At 37.1% G+C, this 25,962-nt stretch overlaps 1 protein-coding gene across 1 annotated transcript in view; it reads right to left on the bottom strand.

Annotated features, from left to right (window-relative positions):
- The window catches only part of LOC104159838 (probable ATP-dependent RNA helicase DHX35), a gene marked incomplete at its 5' end in the record, with an annotated part of 28,825 nt that extends 3,106 nt beyond the window's left edge, over positions 1 to 25,719 (bottom strand). Inside the window, 20 exon segments of the mRNA XM_009697849.1 lie at positions 2,224 to 2,295; positions 2,846 to 2,927; positions 3,640 to 3,769; positions 4,945 to 5,022; positions 5,630 to 5,724; positions 6,118 to 6,213; positions 10,979 to 11,033; positions 11,818 to 11,942; positions 13,697 to 13,719; positions 13,721 to 13,902; positions 15,347 to 15,505; positions 16,599 to 16,695; positions 17,046 to 17,158; positions 19,168 to 19,227; positions 19,794 to 19,863; positions 20,490 to 20,551; positions 21,809 to 21,913; positions 24,193 to 24,270; positions 25,111 to 25,203; positions 25,586 to 25,719. Of these exon segments, the coding sequence (XP_009696151.1) occupies positions 2,224 to 2,295; positions 2,846 to 2,927; positions 3,640 to 3,769; positions 4,945 to 5,022; positions 5,630 to 5,724; positions 6,118 to 6,213; positions 10,979 to 11,033; positions 11,818 to 11,942; positions 13,697 to 13,719; positions 13,721 to 13,902; positions 15,347 to 15,505; positions 16,599 to 16,695; positions 17,046 to 17,158; positions 19,168 to 19,227; positions 19,794 to 19,863; positions 20,490 to 20,551; positions 21,809 to 21,913; positions 24,193 to 24,270; positions 25,111 to 25,203; positions 25,586 to 25,719 (1,909 nt within the window).
- Positions 25,720 to 25,962: the final 243 nt, after the last annotated feature.

The following is a 25,962-nucleotide window of genomic DNA, read 5'->3' as shown; positions in this document are numbered from 1 at the left end:
CCTCTGGTTGTTCAGAGTACTCTACATTAAAGACAACCTTTAGACTGCCATTAAAAACTACTTCACATACTACCAGGACATATGGATACAAGGTATAGGAGAAAGAATATTTCTTATAATGGGGCCAAGGGCGACTCATAACAGATGCTTTGGAAGAGAGAATATTAGTTACATTGTGATACCACAAGGAAGGATGTCAAAAGCACCAAAACCCCGGACCTGTAACAACCAGGGCACAAATCACAGCATGACTATGCCTGGTGCCTGTCTGCAGACAAGTAAGATGAGGATTAGAGGAAGAAATCATTCTTTAACTACTGCCAGAACACCTGGTAAGAGATTTAGAAATGGACAGTCATGTGGACTCAATCCCTGCTGCCAGCATGAACAGGTTGCTGGCATGGGCAACCTATTTCTGAAGTCACCCTTCAGTAAGGAAAGTCATTTTTACCAAGGAAGCACAAACCCACGTGTTGAAGGGTTAGTCACCAAAACAGTAAGCCATTATCTGCCTTCCATACACAGTAGAGGTGCAAAACCACAAGGTCTGTCGTCTCTCATTAATTCGTATTTTACTCTCAAAAGCAAAGAGGAAACAGTCCAAAATTGTCTTCTCTGCCAAATGCAGCCTGAGACATACCAACTAATAGAGCTAAAAAGAAATCTGACGAAAACAAACAAGAATGACTACGCATTTTATATACACTGTGACAGACAGAGAACTGAAGCCCTTAACATAGGATGGGTGCTCAGGCAGCAGCAGCACTGAAACCAGCGTTGCTGAGCAAGTTAAACTCCTGTCTTATAAGATGCCATGAGCCAGCAGCATCTTTAGGCTGGCAGTGGCAATACCACACAGCCTTGGAAGACAGCTCTGTGCCTGTTCTGCAAGACAGGGGTCCAAAAAGAGATTTCAGCCCAGAATCAGTATTTCCAAAAACTCTAGCAATACTGCTGCCACCAACAGCAAACAGGCTGTGAAGCAAAGAGCAGTCTTAAGGTTTTGCCAGTTAAGACCTCCAGCTACCTGTCTACAGTTCTGCTTTTCTATATGTCTGGAAGTGCCTCAGGCTGGGATGGAAGTTCCATGCTGAGGGCTCATCATCTAAAAGTTGAGCCCTGGAGGGAGTGTGTGCTGGAGCAAAGAATTCTTCCAGTACTCTCCTACCACTAGATTTTCTTTCCAGATTAATTTCTTCTCAATTTATTCTTATTATTGTCTTATTATTATAATCTTTCAGGATCTTACTTACATCCTGTAAGCTAGAAAATTTCACAAGTATATCTGCAAAGTATTCTCTTTGTTATTTCAAACAAACTGTGTTTTATTTTTAAAAGCAGTGACAGGACGTTAAAAAAACTTGGCACAACAGAAGTGAATCAGGCTGGTTTCAGTGGCAAAAATTACTTTAGCTCAACTCAGCCATGAAGGATTGGTACAGTTAAGAACAAGTGAGCTGGACTTATTTTTATTTTGTGAGCCAATGTAATTGATGGCTACGTTTCAATCAGTTACACCTCTGCAAACCCTACACAACAGGTGTAGGAGCCCAAATTCAAAGATAACAGATGACACTGGTCAAGTTTATCCTTCAGAGTCTTAACAACAGGCAAAGGACAAGAGTCCAAATACTTCAGGTTGATCATGCTGACCTGGTAGGTAGAAACACATTTCTAATTGTTATCTGAGCGTCTTTGGCAGACAAATGGAATTGTAATACCCCAGCTAATACAAAGGTACAACCACTTCTTTCCTCAATCTGCTAGACAGCCATAACTTCTCTCAAACTTTTTGCATTATGCATTTGACATGTATGCCCTCTCCTAGCCAGCCATTTGCAATTACTGCAGCATCTATTTGACAGGACATTTACTTAATAGGCTTCATAAAAGTAAATTAATCCTAATTCTATCTAGGTACAGAGACCACTTTGAGACCAATATGCAGTGCAAAATATCCTGCCTATTAAAAAAGGGTCACCTGACTCTGTTTTCCAACTTTTGCAGGTTTTTTTGACAGTTAACGTCACTCTATTTCCCTGATTTATTTGGATACTGCCTACAAAAAGATGCAAAGGAAATACCAATTTAATTCTTTCTGTGGGAACCATGACCTTCTACATCTATTTCTCCACTGATGGGGAAAAGTCACTCATGAAAATGTCTGGATGCTGAGAACGTCTTGTAAAGATCACAAAGCAAGTGAAAGCAGCTTTAACTTACCAGCGTGGAGGTTTCTCTGCATACAACACTGAAGTGGGGTGGATATGAAGTTCATGGTCATCACGGATAGTCCTTGAAAGCAAGATATTATTTCAGATTGTGCGTCTATTTATTGCTTAACATTTGGTTTCTTTCATCCCCAGTAAGAATGTTTAATAAAAGGCAACAATGAAAGAGCTGGAGCAAATGAAAAACATCTGCATTTAATGAACAGGCTTTCAGATGAAACCAGGCTTAAATCTTGGCCAAAGAAAGAAATGATAATTTAACATCCTAAACGAGTTCCGTCTACACTAGAAGAAAACGTAGTGTTTCAGGCTTTTATTCAGTGCACTGGAAGTGCTACAACAGAGACACTGTACTTGCTTGTATTAACACAAGCTAATTACTATTAGTAACAGCTTCCTACTGTCAATAACTCTATTTACATTTGCCAAATAGAAGAGATAAACATTGAAGCAGTTTGAAGATACAAAACTTAAAATATTTAGTAAATCAAATGTTATGTGTTTCTTATTGCAGGTGTCTAGAGAAGCATCTGCTTGTTGATTATACTTAGACGTATCCAGTCAAAGGAGCTTTTAAACTATGCAACAGTTGTAATGAAGCTATATAGATTTACCTGTAAGCTCCAGTAGAGTGGAATTTAGCTGCATTAGCAAAGAATCCAGAAACTATGCATCTCAAAACGGGATCTGGATCACCTGAAGAAAAGAATTATTGTGTAAATTGAGTCAATGGAACGGCAAAAATCCCTAAAATACCACTTAATCATCTCACAACTTTTCACACTGCACCAGGCTTTGATAGCAAAGGCTTGAAGGCAGCCAAACCCTGCAATCTCTTTTGACTTCAATTTCACAGCACATCAAAATTACTACGTAAAAAACTACCATTGCCACTGGTGTCTCCATGAAGATAGTTTTCCAGTCCTTAAAGCAATCTTGTGTGACAGCTAAGCACAGAAGTCTGACTTTTCAGAGCAGTTAGAGACAAGTGCTGAAACGTAGCCATGGCATCCATGCACGCACAGCACAGCTGGAAATCAGATTCCCAATAACTGTACATTGTTTTGAATGTACTAGAAAAACAGCTTTTTGAAAAGTCAAAAGAGGAAACAAGGTGATCTGTTTATGACTCTTTTGGTAAGTCTGTCCATTACATATTTAATCACTGGTGACAATCTCTTGCTGGAAAACTTAACTAATGAAGACTTGACTACATGTTAATTGTAAAAATGGGCTAAAATGCTCTTCTGTAGTCATTTTTAGGAGAAAAATATGGTTTTAATTAACATTATTTTTAGGCTAGGGAGAAAATACTTCAAAGGTTAAAAGAAAAGCAGGAAGCAGACTGACAATTTGGAGACTACCTTCAATATGTATTGGACAACAGGTTAAAAAAAAAAAATTTCACCTTCACTGGACTTCTTTGGCACTTTAAAGCGGACAAGGAGCTTTTTCAGCTGCTCTCTTACAACAGAAGCTCTAACAAGCCCTTTGTAGTTGAGAAAGTGTTCCTGACACCACTGCGAGCTCTTGCTGTGCTGTATAGCAAGAAGAATAGAAAAGATTACAATGAAACACTATCAGCAAAACAAAACCCAATCTCTTGGATCACATAGCCTTGTTCTGTTTTTCTTCTCTCTCCTACAACATATATATTGAGGTTTTCCCTGAAAATTACCTATTTACATAGCAACTAACCAGGCTACATAACACCAGTAACTACAAAACATGTTGCAAACAACATCTAAATAGCAGCGGAACAAATGCCATGGGCTATTTTCATACAGATGTGCTTCATTTCTTCATATGTGGTGAAACAGAATAGCATCAGTCATTCCATTCTCACACACAAAAGCATCGTATATAAACTAGGCTGTTTTCAGTCTCAAAATGTAAACAACATTTTCCGTACACTGTTTTCACTGGTCTTCTCTATGCAAAGAGCTATTTCTCCAGAAGCCAGCACTTAGTCCAACAGCCTCTGCATTTGGCTGTTTGTAAGAGAATTAGGCAGATGTAAAATTTAAATGGCAAAATTTCAGTTGGTGTCTGACTGATTGCTTTGGGGTCGGGAAGAGGGAAGTCATCTTTTAAACACCTGAGTGGTTATACTGCTTCAACTGAACACTGTTGCAAATATATTATTACAGACGTGCTCTCTACCAGCAAAATATAGTTTTCCCAAATAGCTACAAGCACTTCAAAACCATTAAGTAAAACCTCATCTTACAGAGAAGTAATAAGATTGGTGTTAAACCTTAGGGTAAATACATAAGGTCACTGATTGTCATACTCTCTGTTTCAATGAGACAATTTAAAAAAAAAAAAAAAGACTGTTAGATTTAGTTTACAATCAGTAAAACTCTGATACACCTATAGAAAAGATGAGAGAATATGAATTTCATTTGGAATTTGGATATCTATTTTTCCTAGGCCCTTTCAAAAATCCCAGTCTCCTTGAAAATACAGTTGTCTACCCATAAGACTTCTGTGCTGTACCCAAACCAAATTCTTCCTATTCCCTATTCAGAAGAACTACAGAAGGTTTGTGGTAAAATATGACCAGAATATCCTTTAAAGAAGAATTACCACTTAATAGACTTAGTAAGTTCTCAGCTTTGAGGATGCTATATCCACAACTTCCAGAATCAGAACTTGAAGACCTTAAGTGTTTCCCATTCCTGCAAATCCATATACACTTGAACTGACTTACTTTGACAAAGGCTTCATAAACATTAAGCATAGTGAGATGATCACCTTCTTCTACAGCAAACTTTCTGTGTTGCCTGGCCTGGAGAAGAAGTAGTATATTTTTATAGGCAGAATGGTTTTTACAGAAATCATGTCCAATATGCTCAGTTCCCATCATCTCTGCATTTCCTAGTGACTATTAATATTCTTACCATGTAGGGTAGTTCCTCTAGGCAACAGCAATAATTTACTAGCCTACTTATATTCAGGAGCACTTCTAAAACTGAAATTAGAAGAATGAACTGAAAATGAACCCCCAAAATCCAAGAGTGGGATGCATTAAAATTAAGCTCCTGCTACCTATTAAGAACTTGCTACATCCCAATACTTTCTTTTGTGTTTCTCTTGAAAGGAAGTGCTGTTTAGGGAGGTTTGGTTTTTTTTGGCAAACTCTTATGCTGACCAATATTGGTTTATAACCTTTCATGTTTCTGGTCCTCAGAAGGAGGCTTTTAACACTAGTAAAGGACTCTGAGGTTCCTACTGTTACTCAGTTTCTTCTTTTACCTATAACCAATAAGTACAATTCAAGATCTTGCTTCATTTTCATACGAACTTGCAGTCTGTAATGGGTATCAATAAAATACTTGGCAGACATCCAGAAATGTGGAACTAACAAAAAGAAAATGAGACATGACTGAACTTACAGCCTGAGCTTTTTGATTTGGAGGGATCACAAAAATGTTTTGAATTTGCATCATGGCAGCAATTGTCAAAATCTCCTGGGAACAGCCAAAATTTCCTGAGGAGTAAGTGGAGAAATTCAGTAAAGGAAATCTTCTTCCATTCAACTTACCTCCATATAGAATAAAAAGGAAAAGAAGCAGAATATATTTTTACAGTCTATAAAAGAAAAATACTTAAACTCCTGGATTTTTTTAGTGTAACAGTGAATATTTTTAATGGAAAACTCGGAAGACAAATGTGTCAGTGTTATTAGTGTGTTAAATGTGTTACACTTATTATTTATTACAGAGTTCCATGACTTTAACCAATTCTTTTCACTAAACACCATACCAAGATGAAGCATACAGTTTGTTTCAAGTTAAGTAAATGTCTAATACTACACTACAAGAGGCAGTGTCCTCTACTCATGACAAGACTATGAAGAAAATCTGATTTTTTTTTCTCCTACCTGATTCCAGAAGCATCTTTGCAAACATAGGATTCAAAGGAAACTCTGCTATTCTCATTCCAAGAGGCTCTGTTAAACGGCAGTGCATATCCAAACCTGCAGCATATTAATAAGTGTAGCTGTGACACAGGCGACATAGCCCACAAAGTCTTCTTTAACAATTTAATGTGTATTAAAGAGCAAAATTACAAGCTAAAATACAGCAAATGCACCTAAGAGTTGCTGAACACATATTAAACTAAGCTTAAAGGCACTCCTTAATATCCATTTACTCTCCCATGGATCACCAGTATATTTTATTTTTTTTTCAAATATATATGAACGCACAAGTTTCTTCATTTTGACCAAGTTCCATTGCTACTGCCATTGATTTAGAAAATCTGCAATGGCCAGAGTCCCCGTAAGCTGTTAGACTTATGCTTCTCCTTTTTAAGCATTTAGCAACATCTTTGCTCATGGGGAGAGGAAGCAGAAGGAGTCCCGATGAGAATAAAAATGGGCATAATTATGGAACAGGCATAACCATAGAAAGAGGAAGCACTGCTGGGGGGTGTGGGGTAGGGTGTCATTTTTCTGAGTCACATCTGCTTATGTCACAGAGAAAAATAATTTAAGCTTTATATAATGCAAACTAGAGATATAGATCTGATGAAGATTCTCTACAGTTTAGTCTGCTTGATGGATCAATAACTAAACTGTCAGCCAAGTTGTATATCGTATGACAAGGAGGCAGAATAGAAGAGAAAAATCTGCACAGGAGGGACTAACGAGAAGCCGATAACAGGACTTTGGGGCACTGTAGATTGCATAAATCACCACAGTAGAGTGGACTGAGGAAACTCAACTGTAGCCCACGCATTATATAAACATATTATTTGTCAAACTGTGGTAGCAAAAAAACCACAGTTGTACTTCAGTTATGTTTCACAGAGAAAAGCAAAACCACAAATGAAGGAATGAGATCTCCTATAACTCACGTCAGCATATCTAAAACCACAGATACCTCTACCAAGTGTTTATTTTCCTTTATTATTTGATATGCTATCATCTCACTTATTATGACAATGTATTAATTCACTCACCACACCCTTACACTCTTCAACAAAACCTAATAGGCTTTTCACATCACAATGTTTTCCTCAGAAACAGTACAAAAGGCAGCTTATGTGAAATGATGAAATAATATATTTAAACACAAAGTCACAGAAACTGTAAAAGTTAAGGTATGATAGCTTTCACTTGACCAGTGCAATATGAGAAGTTTTAGTGCTATCACAATTAATGGCTTAGAGTATGTCATCTTTCATCTACAGAAAGATAACTGCATTCCTAAATAGGAAAAAAGAGAAATTACCATCTTTTTAACTTTCTACAGATACATCAAGCCAAAATCCTTTGGCTTCTGCTGAATCCTACAAATCTCAAAGCAATTTTGCATGCAGATATATACATATATATATATACACACACACACAGCTTGTGCACAGATGTCTTTGTAGCAGTAAGCCTGAACATACACAATAGGCCGGCAATGCATACTAGTTTGGAATAGGTAAAAGTTTCCTTGAAATAGTCTTGGAAGCAACCACTTTATACATGTATCTATCTATCTATCTATCTATGTGTCTCCATATGTGTGTATATATATATGAAATTGTAGATTTGAAGCTCTGCTTAGAAAAAGATACTGCAAAGATTTTTATTGAACGTGCTCAGGAGGGGTTATTCAAGTACTGTGTTACCAAAAAGTTTCAAGTTACAACCACTAGTACGTGACAGGCTGAGGGATTAAAACACTCAGCTGGAGTGGTTGTTTCTGATAGGTGACAACTTAAAAACAAATCTTCAACAAAATCTTGGATCTGAAGTAAAGCTAAGAATAAAGTCACTTTTTACCTGCTTATTTACCTCCTAAATTATGATTAAAAACAATAAACTCCAACTGACAACTCAGACTTTCAAAGGGGTATCAAAGGAGAAGGCTGAGAAGAGATACTCCTGATGTCATCAGTTTGCATCACTGTAAAAATAATCAGCCTAAAACCAGCGATGTGTTTATTCAACAGAACTATCTCAACCTTAAGAGCATCTGCTCTGCACAAGTTTTTCTCTTGGCACCGTATTGGCACAATAGGGTCCTGACCCTAAACTGCACATTTGCATGCTATTACAATGCAAATGATGAAATACATGTTCTAGCTTGCATAAGAGAAATTTAATCCCTACTGCACCTGCAAACACTTGAGCAGCTTCACCTCTACAACTTATATAAAATCTCCGTAACAAACCACCTAAAACCCTAAACTTCAGCAAAAAATTGGAGAGCGAATCCATGTATTGCACAGATGCACACATATTTCGTTCCATCTTAAACACCAACATCAGCACTTCTCTGCTTTGCTATAAAAGCTGGGCAGCCAAGAGAGTAACAGCTCTGTACTTCTCTGTGAAGCTACCATGAGCATAACACTTTTGACAAAACATCAAACAGCTAATCAGTGAGTTTATTGACCTTTCCTCTACATTTCCCTAAGGTGGTTTTGGCTGTGAATTCATCCCTGCAACATGCTTCGGCGCCACTGTGAAGGTCCTTGTTCCAAGCTTGAAAAGGCTGCCAAGAACCAAGTGCCTTAAGTGAAACCCTCCTTTGCAAGATGGAACTGAATCAGCACAGAGCAAAACCGTGGCCAAGTACAGAGTCACAGCTCCCTGAGAATAAGAAGAGAGCAGACTGACAAGTTACAATACAGCATTTGTAAGTGATGCAAAACCAGCCACAAACCTCTAGAAGCTTCTAAAACCTACAGAGTCTCCTTTACACTACACTTTTCCTCATGTTTACATTATAGAGCAAATATTGTTAACTTTGAATTAACTACAAACACTGAGTTAAAGTCAAACAGAGTTTCACTTCGATTACTTTTTCTTGTGTCAAGTTTCTACTTTAAGTTTGTTGCATCCAAGAAGAATAAATAGCTGTCAAAAAAACCAACAATATAACAGTTCTTCCTATAAACAAAATTAGACAGCATACATTCCAGTCACCACAACAAACAGGTATTGAAAACTGTGTATAAAAATATTACTACAGTGCAATTTGAGTGTTATAGGTATCCAACAGCAGCATAATGAATAAAACCAAAATTAACACATTTAGAATCATAAAATATCTCAAGCTGGAAGGGACCCATAAGGATCATCGAGTCCAACTCCCTGCTCCTCGCAAGCCTACCTAAAACTAAACCATATGACTAAGAGCATTGTTCAGACTGTCTACCAAATTTGAGAACAAGCTGTGATTAGTAATTCAGAGAAGATAATAAAAAGAGATATTCTATTAAGTAGCTAAATAGTAGAAAAGTGCTTTGAATTATGCTCTCAAGGTCTGTTAGACTAGCTTTTTCTTCTTCTCATTAGAAGTTTGTGTGTATCTGTTCATTTGTCCACAATCAGAAGTTCAAAACTAAAACTAGAGCAGACTCTCTTTGTGAGCTGCATGCAAATGAGCTCCTAAGCATTTAAAAGCATGAAAAGCAAGCAGGCTGTGCACTGTCACAGAGACACTGAGTGTGAGAAACATAGTTCCAATTCATCCATGAGGAAAGGTGCTGCCTTTAGGAATGATCAGGGCTTTTTTTGAGTGGTTGCATCATGTATTCATAGCTGATAGAACAGTTGACTTGCTAAAGGTTTGAACTTTGTCTCAGCTGAGGACCAACAACATTAACATCAACAGCACCACACTACATGAGGTGTAGTCTCTTAGCCATAAACCGTACTACATTCAGAGCAGAGGCACGGACTAGAACTCATTTTTTCAATTATAACTAGATTAGCTCTTGATAAATTTTGTCAGTCATACCTTCAAAATCGTATCAACGAGAAGGTCTGAAAACTAACATGTGACCCTTGCTTTGCTAAGCCATCGAGAAGCACACTCTGTTGGGTTTCATGCTAGCCTCCAGTGACTGCCCTCTGCCAAACTCAAGCATCAGATTTTACTTACAATATTTAGGCAGAGTTCCTGCACACACGTCAAGATCAGATAATGAACGTAACACGCAAATAGAAAAATTTAAAATAGATACACTATGCTTTTTAAAGTCTGATCAATGAATAAGCAAAGTAGTAATTATATTAAGCTTGCTAAATTCTAGGCTATTACAATCAGTCTGATTGTGAAAGAGATGTCAAACCTTTACTTTCAACTTTCTTTTGTTTATACTTGCAAGTGCTATATGTTTCCATCACTGGTACAGTAACACAAAATGAAAGATCACCACACTAAGATCGTCAGTATCTAACAGCTTATCTAATTGGATGCAGGTAAATTTAGTGTCTAACTCATTTACTGGTCTAATTAGCATCCAAACTCCATTTGTATCTTCATACCACTCTGTAAGAAGTGAAGAAATGCAGAGGATCTACCTAAGAGAATCAAGCCAACACTCTCATCAGTGGTGTTCGCAGACAGATAGCTGGTTCCTCCCATGATGGTGCAAGAAGATACACAAAAGATAGCTATAAAATACACATTTGCCCAATCTAAACAGTTACATTCTAGTTTATACTCTGTGCAATAGATTTCTGGTTCCTCCCAGAAAGTTACTCCTGCCTTTTCTTGCTTACCTGTCTGAAATAACCAGAGGAAGAGAAAGCAAATTCAGAGGAGAATGAGGTACATTTTAAAAACACACTAACAAAAAGTTTCCACCAGTCAAGGGTGCGTTTTCTCTTCCTCCAAGCACAGCTCTTAAATGCAAGTTTGATTAATGTCAATCCAATCACCAAATCCAAATTAATAATTTTTTCATAACTCTTGTAACATAACTACAAATAAAGAAAAGCATAATATTCTTACCTCCTAAAGCATACAGCAATTCTAAAGCTTGCACCATTGACTGTGCAGGGGGTGGCTGTGAAGAAAAAATGTGCATTGTTTAAAGTTATCATCATAGAACACATAAGTTTTCATAAAAATTCTTAGATCTTCCTCTTTCGCAAAATCCTTAAGTTCCAACTACCTATCTTTCTACTTATGCAAAATGAAGAAAGAGCTCCTTCAGAAGAAGAAGACCCTTCCTATCACCTTTCCACTGACCGCCAGTGCTGTGCGTCAAAACCACCACAACAGGCTCAGCATCATCACTACAATGCTCTCAAGATCCAAGCTAGAAAAGGCACACTTGCTTTGTCCAACAGTGATCTCAGCGGCGATCAGAACAATTACTTAACTTTCTCTTCAAATGCTACTTGACTAGTTTTTCACATCAATACAAGAGTAGCTAAAAACTTCACAGAAAGCAAATCTAAAAATTGGTACTGCTCTTTTTAACAAGATAGACAAACATAGGTTTAGTTCTGTAGATTTTTTTTTTTCCTTCATAAATTTAATCCAAAGGGACTACAGTTACAGTTTTGCAGAATCTCAGAGTTTGTCTTTCTACGCCTTTCTCGACTTCTCAACACAGCAAACTTTAGAACACAAACAGTTGCTGCTTCTAAGTTGTCACACACATTACTTGCACTAGTTGATTCCCAAAAACATATTTTGCTGCCCGATAGTGGTCACTGAGGTATTCTTTCCAAATTAACATGGCAATGGTTACTGCTTAATGGTTCTGTGAGTTATCAACAGGTCATCTAGTGATCTTTCTTCACACTAAAGAAAGATGACATACGTTACAGCCTAGGACTCACCGAAAGAAAGGGGAACCTGAGCACGTTGTCGATTCCCAATGCCTTCAGCTGCAAGATGACAGGTGCAAGGTTACTGCGCTGCATCTCAGGAACAGTGGACTTTGGCAACTTCTCAAAGTCCTCCTCTGTTGCATGAGAAAACAAGGCAGTTTGGGACTGAGTTTCAAATCCCACCCTACGCAGTCAACACAATAGCATCATACCCGCCTTAAGTTAAAATTATTGAGTATGAATACCTAACAGGTGTTAAAAGAAATCTATTTTAAGTATTTCAAAGATATTTAAAGTATTTTAAGATATTCCAATTTAAATAGAAAATTCAATGGTTTTGGCTACACTGCTGATTCTGTAGTTGACCCACCCATACTTCACTTTGAAATGTTATAAATTCTTCACAGAAATCTGGAAATGCTTTATTTTTCTTCTGTTTAATATTTTTATCAGAAAATAAAAGGCAGGGTGCAATACTACAAAAAGGCTTTTTTTTTTTTTTCAAGGAGGGACATGGAAAATTTCAAAACCAGCGTGCTTTCAGTATAAGAACATTCTTTTTAGTAACCACTCAAAAAAAAAAGGACCTTTAAAAAGCATTGAAGGATTGAAAAACAATTTATTTAACAATGCCTACTTAAAAGCACATTTGCTATAAAGTCTAAGTCTGGAAAAATACTTCATCTAAGGTCAAAATCCCTGCACTTTCCATTAACCAAGTCTTCTGCACTAAACAAAAAGTCACACGCATCTGAATGTTGAACTAAAACTCCAAATCAAGACAAGAAATACATTCTTTTCACCTGAATTATTTTCATTTCTAGACAGAACCCTCCTCTATCTCTGGTCTGTCTCAGGCCTTCCCAAAGACAAAGACAGTGTACACTTTCTCTACTTCTGTCCACTCTGCACTTTCTTCTTTTCTTTTTTTTTTTTTTTTTTCCTCCGTTAAAATGTTTCTTAAAGTGCTCATTAGGCCAGCTCTTGAGTACACAAAAATAACTTCAGCATAGTCATGGTTTCTCCAGTAAAATACTTTAAAAGCTATTTAAGCTCGATATACTATGCAGCAGACATTCTCTCCTGATTCTTGCTGGACACACAAATTTAGAGAATAAATCATGTCTTTGTTTAATGTGGCAACTGCTGGCAAGCACACACACATTTTAAAAGAATATGCTTGATCTTTTTAAGTCTCAAAGCTCTGGTAAAACTAGAGGGAACCTGAGGCACATAAGCAATGGCAGAGCTCAACTCCAATGCCTTTTCTCAATAAACATCTGAGAACAGAGACAGTTGGATTGCAGCTTTCTGAACACTGCTAGGTGGCCAACAGATTTATTTGTAACAGTAATTTTTGTACAGTGCCAAAGTCATTGATTCAAGAGAATCATGTGGGGTTGGCACCTATTCCTATGAAAAAGGAGACACAAAGAAGTTTTCCCTCAGTTATCTAAAGGATTTCCAGAGTCCTTTGTCAAGAGGCACAGTCTAAAGGAGACTTTAGTCACAGAAGAGAGCATTGTAGGTGGGTATTATAAATGGAAGCAACTGCTCAGAAACCAAAAGCATTAAAAAATAAACTTCTTAGCAGACTCACCACTCTAAGAGTTGCATTAATATTACAGGTTTGCAATTGCTGACAATCTCATAGTACCTACCCCGCTCAATTTGTGTTTCTGATTCATAAAAGGATTCAGTCTCCAACGCTTAGCACATATGAAAAATGTATTTCTAAATAAGCCAGAGGAATAACAAAAGGAAATTTCTATCTCTTGCTGAAAGAATAAAGACAGTTTTGTTCTCTTTAATCTAACACTACAACCACTGTAAAACAAAATGGAAGTCACATCAGCAAGTTCATCTCCCTAAACATCAAATTACTGACCTGTATAAAGCCTGTAACATTTTCTGGTTCCGTCCTGCACGTCCTGCTCTCTGATTAGCCGAAGCTTTAGATACTGGTACCACCACAAGGCATTCGATGGCTGTTTTGGGGTTATAGGCCCTAAGCTTCACAAAACCACAATCAATTACGAATGCAATTCCGTGAACTGTGATGGAGGTCTCAGCAATGTTGGTGGCTACTATGACCTACAGATACAGACACGAGGATACTGTGAACTCCCCAAACTCAATCACACTACCAAGCCCCAACATCAGTGCATCAGGACTCAAATACAAGCCACACAAAAGATCTCAGATATGATAGTTCCAGTAAACACATTCTAGAGTACAAAAGGATACAGTACATGCAGCAGAATCATAGAATCATTATGGTTGGAAGAGACCTCAAAGATCATCAAGTCCAACTGTATACCTGATGCCACCATGCCTGCTAAACCCATTAAACCCACTAAACCATGTCTTGAAGCGCCACATCTAAAGGTTTTTTGAACACCTCCAGGGATGGTGACTCCACCACCTCCCTGGGGAGCCCATTCCAACGCTTAACGACTCTCAAAGAGCTGTCAGCTTGAAATAAGCCCAGTTTTTACAGCTTCACAATCACTTTCTTATTCAAATTTATTCTCTCTTTGTAAAAGAGGAACTTGGCAGTGTTCGCAGAGAAAACATTAATTGACCGTAAATTAAGTGTTCTTACATAGCAAACTAAAAATACTTTCTTTCTGCTTCTCAGTTATTTTGAACTGTTAACTTGTAACATCGGAGTGAGGCAGGGAATAGGAGGGGAACAGAGTTGATTAAGCATTCCATGTTCAGTATTCCTGCAGAGACACACTTATACATATGTCCTAAAATATTAAAAAATAATTGTTCCCAGATGACAGAAGGAAATTTAATCCTTATTTCACCTTAAATTAAAAAAGTAAATCTTGGAAGTTAATTGACTAATATCATATCCTGGAGAGAAAAGAAGTATTTATACTCGATGTTCTCTAATACCAGATGAACAATTTTACTTGCTATACTCCAGCAGGCACAAGAATTATAACAAGTCACCACTGTGTAATTCTGTCAGCTTATCGCAGCCCCAACACAGGTTCTGCCTAAGCAGAAAGCACTAATCATGACCAATTATACACTTCTGTGACATAAAATATCCAAACAAGACTTGCAGAAGTCAAAACAAAGTTTCATCTTGCTTCTTAGGTGAAAACACAGCACCTACCCACTCCGTCACTAATTTTTCCATTACTGGTGGAAAACAGCCATAGACACTTAGACCACAAAAAGAAATAAAACCAAGTAAAAGTAGAGGACTTCAGAGCGTAAGAAGCTGAAACTGGATGTAGACAAATACAAGGTTGTATGAAGACTCTTAAAAATGGAAAAGTTGATGAGGCAGACAGGAGAGTTAAAACTGACATGTCTAGGATGGATCAAAGATAAAAAGGGAAGTCAGAGAACATGTTCTGGTTCACAGTTCGAAAATCGACAGGCAGTGTTAGGAGATGCAGAAAGTCCCCCTCAGTAAGCACTTGCAGTAGTCATGATGTGAACCTGGTATAAACAATCTGTGTAATGCAAACACCCTCCTGGGTGGTAGAAATTGAGACATACACAACAGCCTCACCTTCCTGACACTGTGAGAAACTCTCTCAAACACTTTCATTTGGTCAGGAGAAGGCAGCCCAGCATACATGGGGAGAACACGGAGGTGTTTTTTCATTCCAGTGCGAGAAAGGGCTCGAGCCTGTTCTATGAGCATAGAAACAACAGTCTCCACTTCCTCCTAGAGCCAGTGCAAACAAGGGACAGAATGAGAGAGGTTTCACTTTAACATCACATAGCTGTCACCTGTATATAAAAAATGCACCAAAACAATATCATTTTAATTGTTCAAACTCCAGGATCTTTTGACTAGCTCCCTCAATTTTGTAATATTCTTACACAAATTGCTGTTTATAATAAACATATATTTATATAAATATTTATGTTCATTGTTATTTGAGACAATGTCACATCACAAATACACAAGCAAAATCACAAGGGAAGGAGTGAACAAAGTTCAGGAGGAAGCAGGCATATTTTCCTGTGTATCTCAACCTGTGAGAGCAAAATGGGAGGCCAGTCTATTTTGACAGTACAGAATGCTGTGGGTCTTGATCGGGAATGACACACTAACAGCATTAACACCTATTGCTCAGCTTCACATTTAATATCAGACATCAACTGTGGCATGTCACTCAAACATAGACAACAAAATGTTCAGACATCGTCTCATGAGATACTCAATTCACTCTTCCAAAGTTAAATCAATAATAGGGATGAAGAATTTCTTTTGAAAATATGCAAGATGTTATTGAAGCTTTTCAAGGTAGCTCCTCACTGGAAAAATAAGCTACCTCCCATTTACTCTTCTCAGATGCAAAGTGAGCTGACAGGCATAAATAGAGCAGAAGAGACTAGTAAATTTTTATCTCATAGCAATTTGTTTTTTCTGTCAAAGACTTTAGATGTTAAGCCTAACAAATGTAAATTCCATTTTCCTTAACTATTAATGACAACTCACTGTCAATTTCACAACTCTGAAGGTGTGACTAGCACCCAAAAAAAACCACACGCTATTCCACTTATTAACAAGGCTGAAAGCATACAGCATTAAATGAGAAAAGCTATCATCCATCACTAGCTTTGATAAATCCAGGTCATACATCTTCTACAGGTCTTTGGGACTGGGCTAATACTGCTCCCATCAATGCAGAAATGTTTGTCATCTTTAATGAGATTAAAGTAAGCACAGTTAAGGAAAGCAGCAGACTGAGGAGCCTTCACAAAGCCCACAATACAGAGCTGTAAAGTAAAAAAATTGCTTATGTCTATACCTGGCCAGTTAAAAATGCCAGTATATCACCATCATTCTCCATCTGGTGAATTTTCATTGCAGTTTCCACAGTTGATTTTATATAGTCTGGAACAGGACTACAGTGAGAGAAAATAGCAGAGACATTAGCAGAAAAATAAGTACAGACTCCTCACTTCCATAAGGAATAAATAGAGAGCTACCTTTTGGATACTATAGGTCAGCCATACCACATTTTGTTCATGATGCATCCTTGGGAATCAGCTTTCAGCAATTAATTTGTTTCCTTTACACTACAGTAAGCTTAAAAACACGTCTGCTGCTATAAGCAATACCCAAATGTTTCCCAAATGGGATGTTATACCTTCTCACCATTGGTCTGGGAATTTCTGAGCTCTAACCTAGACAAAATGTCACCACAGTTTCACACTCTCCTAATCACCACTGACAAGATCAAACAGCAACACACCTTTGTATGTAAAAGATGTCCACTGGAAACGTTCTCCCCTCGACAGTAAGGATCACACTGGTATCTTTGCTGGGGTCACCGGTATCATTTTGATTAAAGAAATCCCTGAATTTCTACATTAAAATAAAAACAAACACTTTCAGTTTGATATTTCAAAGAACTGAGAGAGAAACCTAAAGACATGAAGAAGTTAAATTACTATGACTTGGATGTTTTCTTCATAAGTTTGACAGTGCCAATTTTAAAATTTTAAAGTTTGATTTCGTTGCTTTCTATTCTGTCTGGGTTTCAGGCATTTAGCACAAATACACTGTCTTGCATGGTTATTACTTTGAGAAGCAAAGATCAAAAAGAGGTAATAAAATTAATTAGATCAGCTGATAAAGCTGGGAAAAGCAGATATATAAACTTTTTATTGGATCTACAACAATAGCAAAGTCAAAGATAAGAAGAACTTAGAAACGATCGGTCCTAAAAGTTTTGGGTAGGGCTTGCATATTCTCATCCATTTTTGGATGAGCAAGTAAATTTCACAGCTCTTACTGAACACCAAGATCTCACTTTGTAAAAGCAGAGTTAGGCTCATTTATGTAAGTTTTTGATTTACGCATTGTGAGACACCTTCATAAATTTAGATTTACTGCCATGAAGTATTTTAAACACATAATAGCAAAAGAATGAACATTAAGAACCCAGAATCCATCTCAACTTTTATGACCATTACAGAGATGGTATAAACTTTCTGTATTTAAACAAACGTTTACATAGTCATGCTAACCATTTTGTTCCTATTAACTTATTTTTACATTAACTGTAAACTATTTGATTTCTGGCAGTTAAAATTCTGCAAAGGCAAAGTATTGTAACGTTATAAAGTATAATGTATGGAATATATAGTAATGCAAGTACTACCAAAGTACAGTATACTATCAAGATTTATGGCATATGATATTCACCACTAAAGGAAATCTCAGTACACCCACATCTTCAGTGCTACATGCAAACTCTCACTACCACATCTCATAAAGGACACAGTGTAGTTAGGAAAAATAGAGAAGAGCAATGAACATGATAAAGGAGATGGAGTAGCTGCCTTATGAGGACAGACTGAAAAGGCTGGGGCTCTGTTTGGGGAGCCGAAGGTTGAGAAGACACACAGCTGAGGTTTACAGAATCAAAAGTGACAGATAAAGTAAACGTAAAACTGGTTTTGATTTTTTTAAAAAAATAAAAAAAAATCCCACACTACTAGAACTAGGAGGTCCTTGATGAAACTAGCAGGTTTAAAAGAAATTAAATAAAGTGCTTTGTTATACAGCAGGTGGCAAACTTCTGAAAATTGCTCTCACATGATGTCCTGGAAACTTACAGCTTCATCAAGTGGATCCAAAGGCAAATTAACAAACAGCAGGTCCATAAACACATACTAGAATAATGTACTGTCTAATATCTCTATTACAACCATTGCGGATGCTGAGGCAGCTCAAAGAGAACAGACTCACAGCAGGTGGACAGGCTCATACGCTCTCCCTAAACAGCATCAGCATCTCCTATTGTTGCTGCTGCTACAGACAGAACAGTGGGCTGGATGAAACACTGCTCTGATCAAGAAGAGCATTTCTTCTGTTCCTACTTAAAATTAAATCAACAACATTTTAATAAGTTACATGTTTCCACAGGCCACAAGTCAATCAGGTAACTAAGTAAGATCTCACTGAAATCAAATCTACACATTTATCACTTATTTTTACTGGTCTATGATTGTCTCAAATTGTTGCTATCAGCAAAACAGAGCTAAACCAATGTCTTCTACTAGACCAGATTAAGCCAAGAGAGTATCTTTTTATACAACAATATCAATAAGAGGAAAAAATGCATCAACATATGAAAAGCAGACTCGTATTTAAATTCACTTCCAAAGAAGTTTGCTAGTACAAAATGAAAACAAAACACAGTAACCTAACTATAGTAGCTTTTTTCTTGCACTCCCTCTCTCCTTCACCACTCAAACAGCAGTAGTGTTTCACAAGCAGCAAGCAGCACAAACGATGAGCTGTATATAAATATAAGCGGAGCTGCCACTTAAAGTCCCTTCATTTCAAACCAAATCTGTGAGCTATACCTCTGCATCCAAGGTGGCTGAAGCCACAATCAGTCGAAGATCCCCACGCTTCTTTTGAACCTAGGACAGAGACCAAGAACATCCAGAGTAAAAACTATTTTCTGAGATATAAGGCTAGAACCAAGTTTTAGAGCATCCAGATTACCAATAATTTCTCTTTAAAAATACTTCGAAACTACAAGACAGCTGATGAACTGAAGAACCCATATCACCCCATAGATGTAACAACCTGATGACTGTTTGGAGTTTTATATATATTCATTTTAAGAGCATTCAGTCTGTAATCATTATAGTTTACTCAATTTCTAGTGGGAGTAAGATCTTTAGTAGGTTAAAGTCAACAACCCCCTATCAGATCACTTCACATGATCAGCAGCAGCAGAATGAAGACTACCTTTTTGCTAATATCATCTAAAGAGACATTTCAGCACTGGGGGAGGAAATAGAGGATCCTGAGTGTAAGATATCTAAAGTAAATAGTTGGGTATGTACAAGAGGCTGTAGGATAAATGAGGAACTAGAAATCACCTTCTCTCAAATGGGTTCACTAATCAGCCATCAGGATCAGAGGTTTAACGAAAAGGATGAAACTGAAAACAGTTACAGAGAACATTAAGAAAAATTACCTTTTTAAGTAAGCCAATGGCAATATCTGTATAAAGAGTCCTTTCATGGGCTTCATCCAGCATGAGGACACTGTAAATAAAGCAGAAATATAAGATTTCAGAAATGGTTTGATTGACACTAGAATCAGTTCCCTTCTTCTAGAAATATCATTATTTGAAATCTGCTGATGGACTATTACTGTTTACACCCACTTAGAAAACTATGGAAGTTAAAAAAGTGCAGTGACAAAGTAGGAAGAAAAATGTACGTAACACCACGTTGTACATACATACTATTCTTTATTCAGACTAGCTTTTGAAAAGGGGTAGAATCATAAAGGTCTATCTTTACTGTACTGCATAGGTTTTCTGGATCCCAGAATAGACTGTCTTTGTTGACTGTTGTGGGGTTTTTTTTTTTATTAGCATCAGAAAGAAAAAGAGAACTTAAAACCAGTAAATGAAAATCAGACTCCATGAGACCCATTTAGCTCTTGTTCCAAAACCACAGCACCAAATCTTGCCAGGTTTGGTGTTGCAATGATCAACTGATTTTCTAATAGTCTTTACAATATAAAGAAGTCAAACTCCTAAAATAATTTTCACATCTTTTGGCATTTAATTTATAACAACCACACCTCAGTCTAAAAAAAAAAAAAGCAAAGCAGTTGTTTATCAAATTACACTTCAGCAAGCATTCATTCCATGTTTCCTTACCTGTATCTTGTTAATAAAGGATCAGCCATCATCTCCCTCACCAGCATACCATCAGTTAGAAACTAAAAGTGAATGCAAAGAAAAACATAAAAACCCCCTATCAAGTAGTCTTGATTAGCTATGTGATTTTTAAAGACGACTTTCTAGGCTTTTGCCTGAATTTTTCCTTGCCTTTAATTTTCTAATGATCTATTAAACTGATCAGTTTTCAGCTATGGAAGCCAAATATGTATTTCTGAGTGCTAACGCAGAGATAAGCAGAGTGCCCGCTTTTTAATCGGTACTGAATTTTAAAAAATTATTTATTTTTCTATTGAAAAAGAATAACAGATTGACAGCACTGGAACATGGCAAGAGAAGTTTCTTTACTCTTGTCTGTAACATGGCTAAATCTGCTCTACCAATAACACTCTGTGCATCAATTCAGCCCTGACCCTCTAAAAGTAGGCTACTTAATATCTATCACACACTTCTGACCAGAATGCAAACCTTAACAGTTCAACAAAACAAAACATTTTAATTTAATACTTTCTTCCTACTAGCCAGTGGAAACCCACCAGTTTTATGTAGCCATCAAACAGCAGTTTGATCTGGGACTCCAGCTGTGGCCTTGAATGAGGCAGGAACTGGTGTGCAAGCTAAAACTTCCAAATTTCTAACTCCAAATGATTAATCATCCCACTCAAAAACAAGATTTCAGCTGCATTTAATGAACAAAAATCTCCATTTTTTTCACTTTAAAAGGGATACTAGCTTCAGAAAAAAAAAAGTAAATTGTCTCATTCATCATCACTGCTATTCCAGCATAACTAAAGCAAACTCTCGTCTGTAGCAACACAAGCAACATTAATATTGCTCACAGCACTAAAGAACAGCTGCAAAGCTTGCTATTTGATCCACAACAAATTACTCTCAGTTAGCCTACTCATCTTATGTTTTATCTGCGCTTTTAATCAAAATCTATTTTTAGGGTGTTGAGTACATTTTAGCTGTGATTCACTGCAGTTTTTCACTATGACTTTGAGTGATACATCAGGTCACACTAGCACTGTACCAACATCTGGTCATACCCGTCTTGAAAATCTCCTTTAGTTTTAAAATGGTGGCTGCCAGACTATCAGAATAGAACATGTACTTGTTTTATTAAGGTTTGGATAGCCACAGCCATTTCAAGCACACTTTTGCGGTACCCACCTGGAAAACTGAAATGCTATCTATTGTCTTTACAGGGTATCACAAGGTTCACATTAATTTTGCAAAAGTACTTGAAGAGTTTCAGCTAACCCTTTCAGAGTAACCACACACTGTTCATGTTTCACCTTAATTCTTGTAGCCTGTGGATCTGTGCAGTCATCAAACCGAATACAATATCCAACTTCATGCCCCAACACTGCACCTCTTTCATCAGCAACTCGGCCTGCAACCTGAGAAAACAGATTCTTATAAACAAGAAACAGCTCACAGCACACTTCTTCATTGTACTATTATTTTATCCATAGAGAACTGGCATCAAAACAGGAACAGAGCTAGTGCTTCCAAAGAATTATTTGTTCTCTTGAAACACCAAATTCTGTTCGACACAACAGCATATACTGAACATACAAGTGGTAAATACTTTTAAAATGTCTTAGTGTAACTTAATAAATCTGTTTCACATTGCTTCTACTCAGGAAAGCAACTGAGGCATCCTTCTGCGATAAGTACTCTGACAGACCTACAAAGGCAGCCACTCCACCAGTCACAACACTGGGGAAGGACCACCTACCAGCAATTGCGGAAGTGCAATTTAGGAACACAGCTGGCATGCAAAAAGGGGAAGAGTACAGGTATGTGGCATGCAGAAAAAAGTTATCAGTTTAGCTGGTCTGTTCCTGAACTTACTCAGGCTTTTTTTTTTTTTATAAAGATGCTACTGTACTTTTCATAATACAGAATCTTCCTTGCGGAAAACAGACAGAGGTCTGGCAGAATAATTAAAAGAAGCAAAAATTTTTGAAACAGTACTACCCTGGGTCAGTTTTAAGCCAATAGCTCCTTTAGCTAAAAATCTTGAGTTATTCAGATTTATTCTACAGAATATTAGGTATTATCAGGCCATGGTTTCAGCAAGCTACAAAGACATTTAATAGCTAAAGACACAATAAAACTCCACAATACATACATTAGTCCTAGTAGAATTCCAAGAGCAAGCTACTTTCAGACATTTGAGTTATATTCGAAACTACAGCAACAGGCAGTGAATTCATGATTTCATTTGAAAGCTCATCACTCCATCACTTTCAGCCCAAGCATTCAGGATAATTGTCAGTCTGGGTAACGCAAGCAGAAGTTCAAGAATGTCTAAACTATGCCTTATGCCTCTGCAGCTACCTATCTTTACTTCTGACAGTCCCCATGCTCTAGATGGGAAAATAGATAAGCACATCTATTAAAATCAGAGATCATTTTCAGTTCAAGACAAGGCAATAAATCATCAGCTATCTCTCTCATCTCCCTGCAACAGCCATACAGTCCAGCCAGTTTGCAAAAAGATTCTTGAAGAAAAATCCCACTGTGTCCATATACTAAGCCATAATTAAGTAATCTTTTTATTTTAGGCTTAAAAATAATGTGGTAAGACATGAAAGGGAGAAGAGAAGTAAGTTTGTCCTGAGAAATCGTTGCATCCTGTAGAACTGTGCATTGTCAGCTGGTTGTCCTATGAAGGAGAAAAGGGAGGACACTGCAGGCGGACTGCCCAAAGCACAAGAGGCAGATCACTGCTAGAGACTCTTTTCTTAACTATACTGGATCTGGTTAAAGAATACTGGATGAGATGAAATAGCAAGTTGTACAGCTGCTCAGTTTACTATATTTTTACCAGAGACGTAAGTTGATTTGTTGCAGGTACACTTTAATACATTATAAAGAACAGGAAAAATGAGGGTTACAAAATGGCACCTCAGTTTTCTGCACAAAAAGAATGCTGCAGCAGAAACTTCAGCCCACTAAGTCAGTGTTTGGCAGCAGTTATGAAGACAAGGAGCACTGGATGCTTTCTGTGCAGGCTATTACCACAGAGTACAAGTTGTTGCCCTTAGCATCTCCTCTTCTTCCTCTCATAGCACATCCAGCTGATGTTATGCTCTCCTCCGAGACATACTATGTATATGAAAAGATTTCTTACAATAAAATTGTTTCTTCTTTTCCCCAACACTCTTACAAGGGGAAACAAAAATAAATAAATAATCCCACCACCCAAAACCCCCATCAAGAAAAAACACTGAAAAAAAGATTCAAAAAACTAGGTATACATTTCTAGAAAGAGGTACACAACCTCCTTTTTCTTCCACTGGCTATGTCACTGTACACAGATTTACATCACTACTTTATTTGTGAAAGTTGAGGGTCACACAAGCACAATTCTAGTCCAGAATCAATCATAGCTCAATCCTGCGCAGCCCTGACTTCTGTACACAATTCTGCTGATACCACTCAATTTTATTTCAAAGCTTCTACATCTGCAATTCTGGACTTGGAACCTTTGGCAAGACCTTCAGAATTCAGCGTATAGTACCAGCAATTCTGTGAGGAAGATAAGCAGAAATGTCTATTCATTCAGGAGCCCAGGCCATTGGGATTCATGCTGTTCAGCAAAACCTGGTAATAAACTGGAGGTCATAATGACAACAAATTGGGAAAATTTGGACATGGAGAAACTCACAGAAACAGCAGCAATCCGACGAGGCTGTGTCACTCCGACAACTCTTCCTTCAGCTGTCCAGCCAGCTTCTGCTAGGTACTGCAAACAAACATTGAGGATAAGAAATTAATCGGTCATGCTGTGATTACAGCCAGGTGTTAGTTCTCTACACTATGTGCTTTTTCCTGGTTCTGACACTAACTGATGCATGACCTTAGGCAAATTAGTTACTTAGAGATTTTGTGCATTATTAATCTCACTATTAAAGGTAATAGAGTACAATATATACTTCCAAAGCACATAGGTTTGCAGAAAGCATCTAAGAGTAGTTCTTTGGGTCTCAAGTATTTTTGAACTACTTCATTTTTTTCTCTTATTTTATTTTAAAAATCCCTTTAAGAAAAAAAGCTAAGCAGCACAAGTCCTGTGCTCACAATGAAGCAGATGACATTCATCATTGGTCTGCAATTTTTTAAGTTAAAAATCAAGAACTAACTTTGAAATATTCTCAGACTTTTTTCATCCTGTCACAAAAGAGTGAGTATTACAAAACCACAAAAAATACAATATCCCAAAAATTTCCAAGAGGAAAGCTTGTAAGAAAAGTGTACTTTTTTCCCTTCTTAAAAACATACTCTCAACAAAACTTTAAACATGATTCTGATACAGTAATAAACACCTACTATAGCACAGTGACTACTCTTTGTACCACCATAAACTTATTTGTTGCGTATGGTCCTTTCCTGTAGTGGAAGAAGGTTTTATATTACAGAGATACCAGCTCCTGCTATTTCCTCCTTACATTTCTCTCCTTTTGGTCACACACACAAGCATAGGTGAATTCCATTCTCAGAGTGCAGTTCTGCATTGCTGGTTTAATGTTTCATGTAAAATCCCCTGAGGGAATACCTGATTTTACCAATTTAAACAGACACTTACTTGCGGAATCTGCGTTGATTTCCCACAACCTGTTTCCCCAACAATCACCAGAGTTTGATAGTTCTCCACTAGATAAAGTATGTGATTTCTTAGCTGAAAGAGAAGATAACATTTAAGTATCAAAACCAGATGTGTACAAAAATAAGAAAATAATTAAAATTACAATATTTACATATCTAGCAGACACAGTAAATTCATTTTACATGGAGTTTACTGCCAAAAGCTAAACAGTTCTTTAAAATGTACAAATGACATGTACAATATATAGTAAATAACATAAATCTACAAAGCCTGTAAAACTGTCAGTAACAGTTGTCAAACAGGACAATCAATTCCAATAAATAAAGAGAACAAGGTCATAAAATAGTTATTTTATGTTGTAAAGTGATTCTATACTGTTCTTTCAAAAAAAAAAAAAGACATAAGAGCCAGACATCACACAACAGATTACATATACCAAAAAGAACTTCCATACCTTAAAAACAGGCAGCTTTTGTCTTTGTTGTTCAATAGAAAGGGATGCATAAGGGTTATAGATGACAGTTATGCCACTACTCTCAGCAGGACTCTGTCTCTCCTCTGAGACACTGACACCAGGACCTTCCGTGCCTAGATGACATAAGTTAATGTTAAGTGGAAGAATACAATTCTGCCTAGTGTGTCACAATACAACCAAAATAAATATGTGCCTTATAAGGAAGAAACACGGGTAGTAGCATATATCAAAAGATTAACTTTTCTATGAAAATAATCAAAATATTAACTAACAGTAAACACAGAAATTCTTTCAAATGAAATATGTGTCTCTTGATGGTTTAAAAAAAATTATTGTGAATAAGTATTTGAATTTTT

Source organism: Cariama cristata, unplaced genomic scaffold (genome assembly GCF_000690535.1).
Source record: "Cariama cristata isolate BGI_N322 unplaced genomic scaffold, ASM69053v1 scaffold9413, whole genome shotgun sequence".
NCBI lineage: Eukaryota > Metazoa > Chordata > Aves > Cariamiformes > Cariamidae > Cariama > Cariama cristata.
This window is presented reverse-complemented; position numbering and strand designations above follow the sequence as displayed.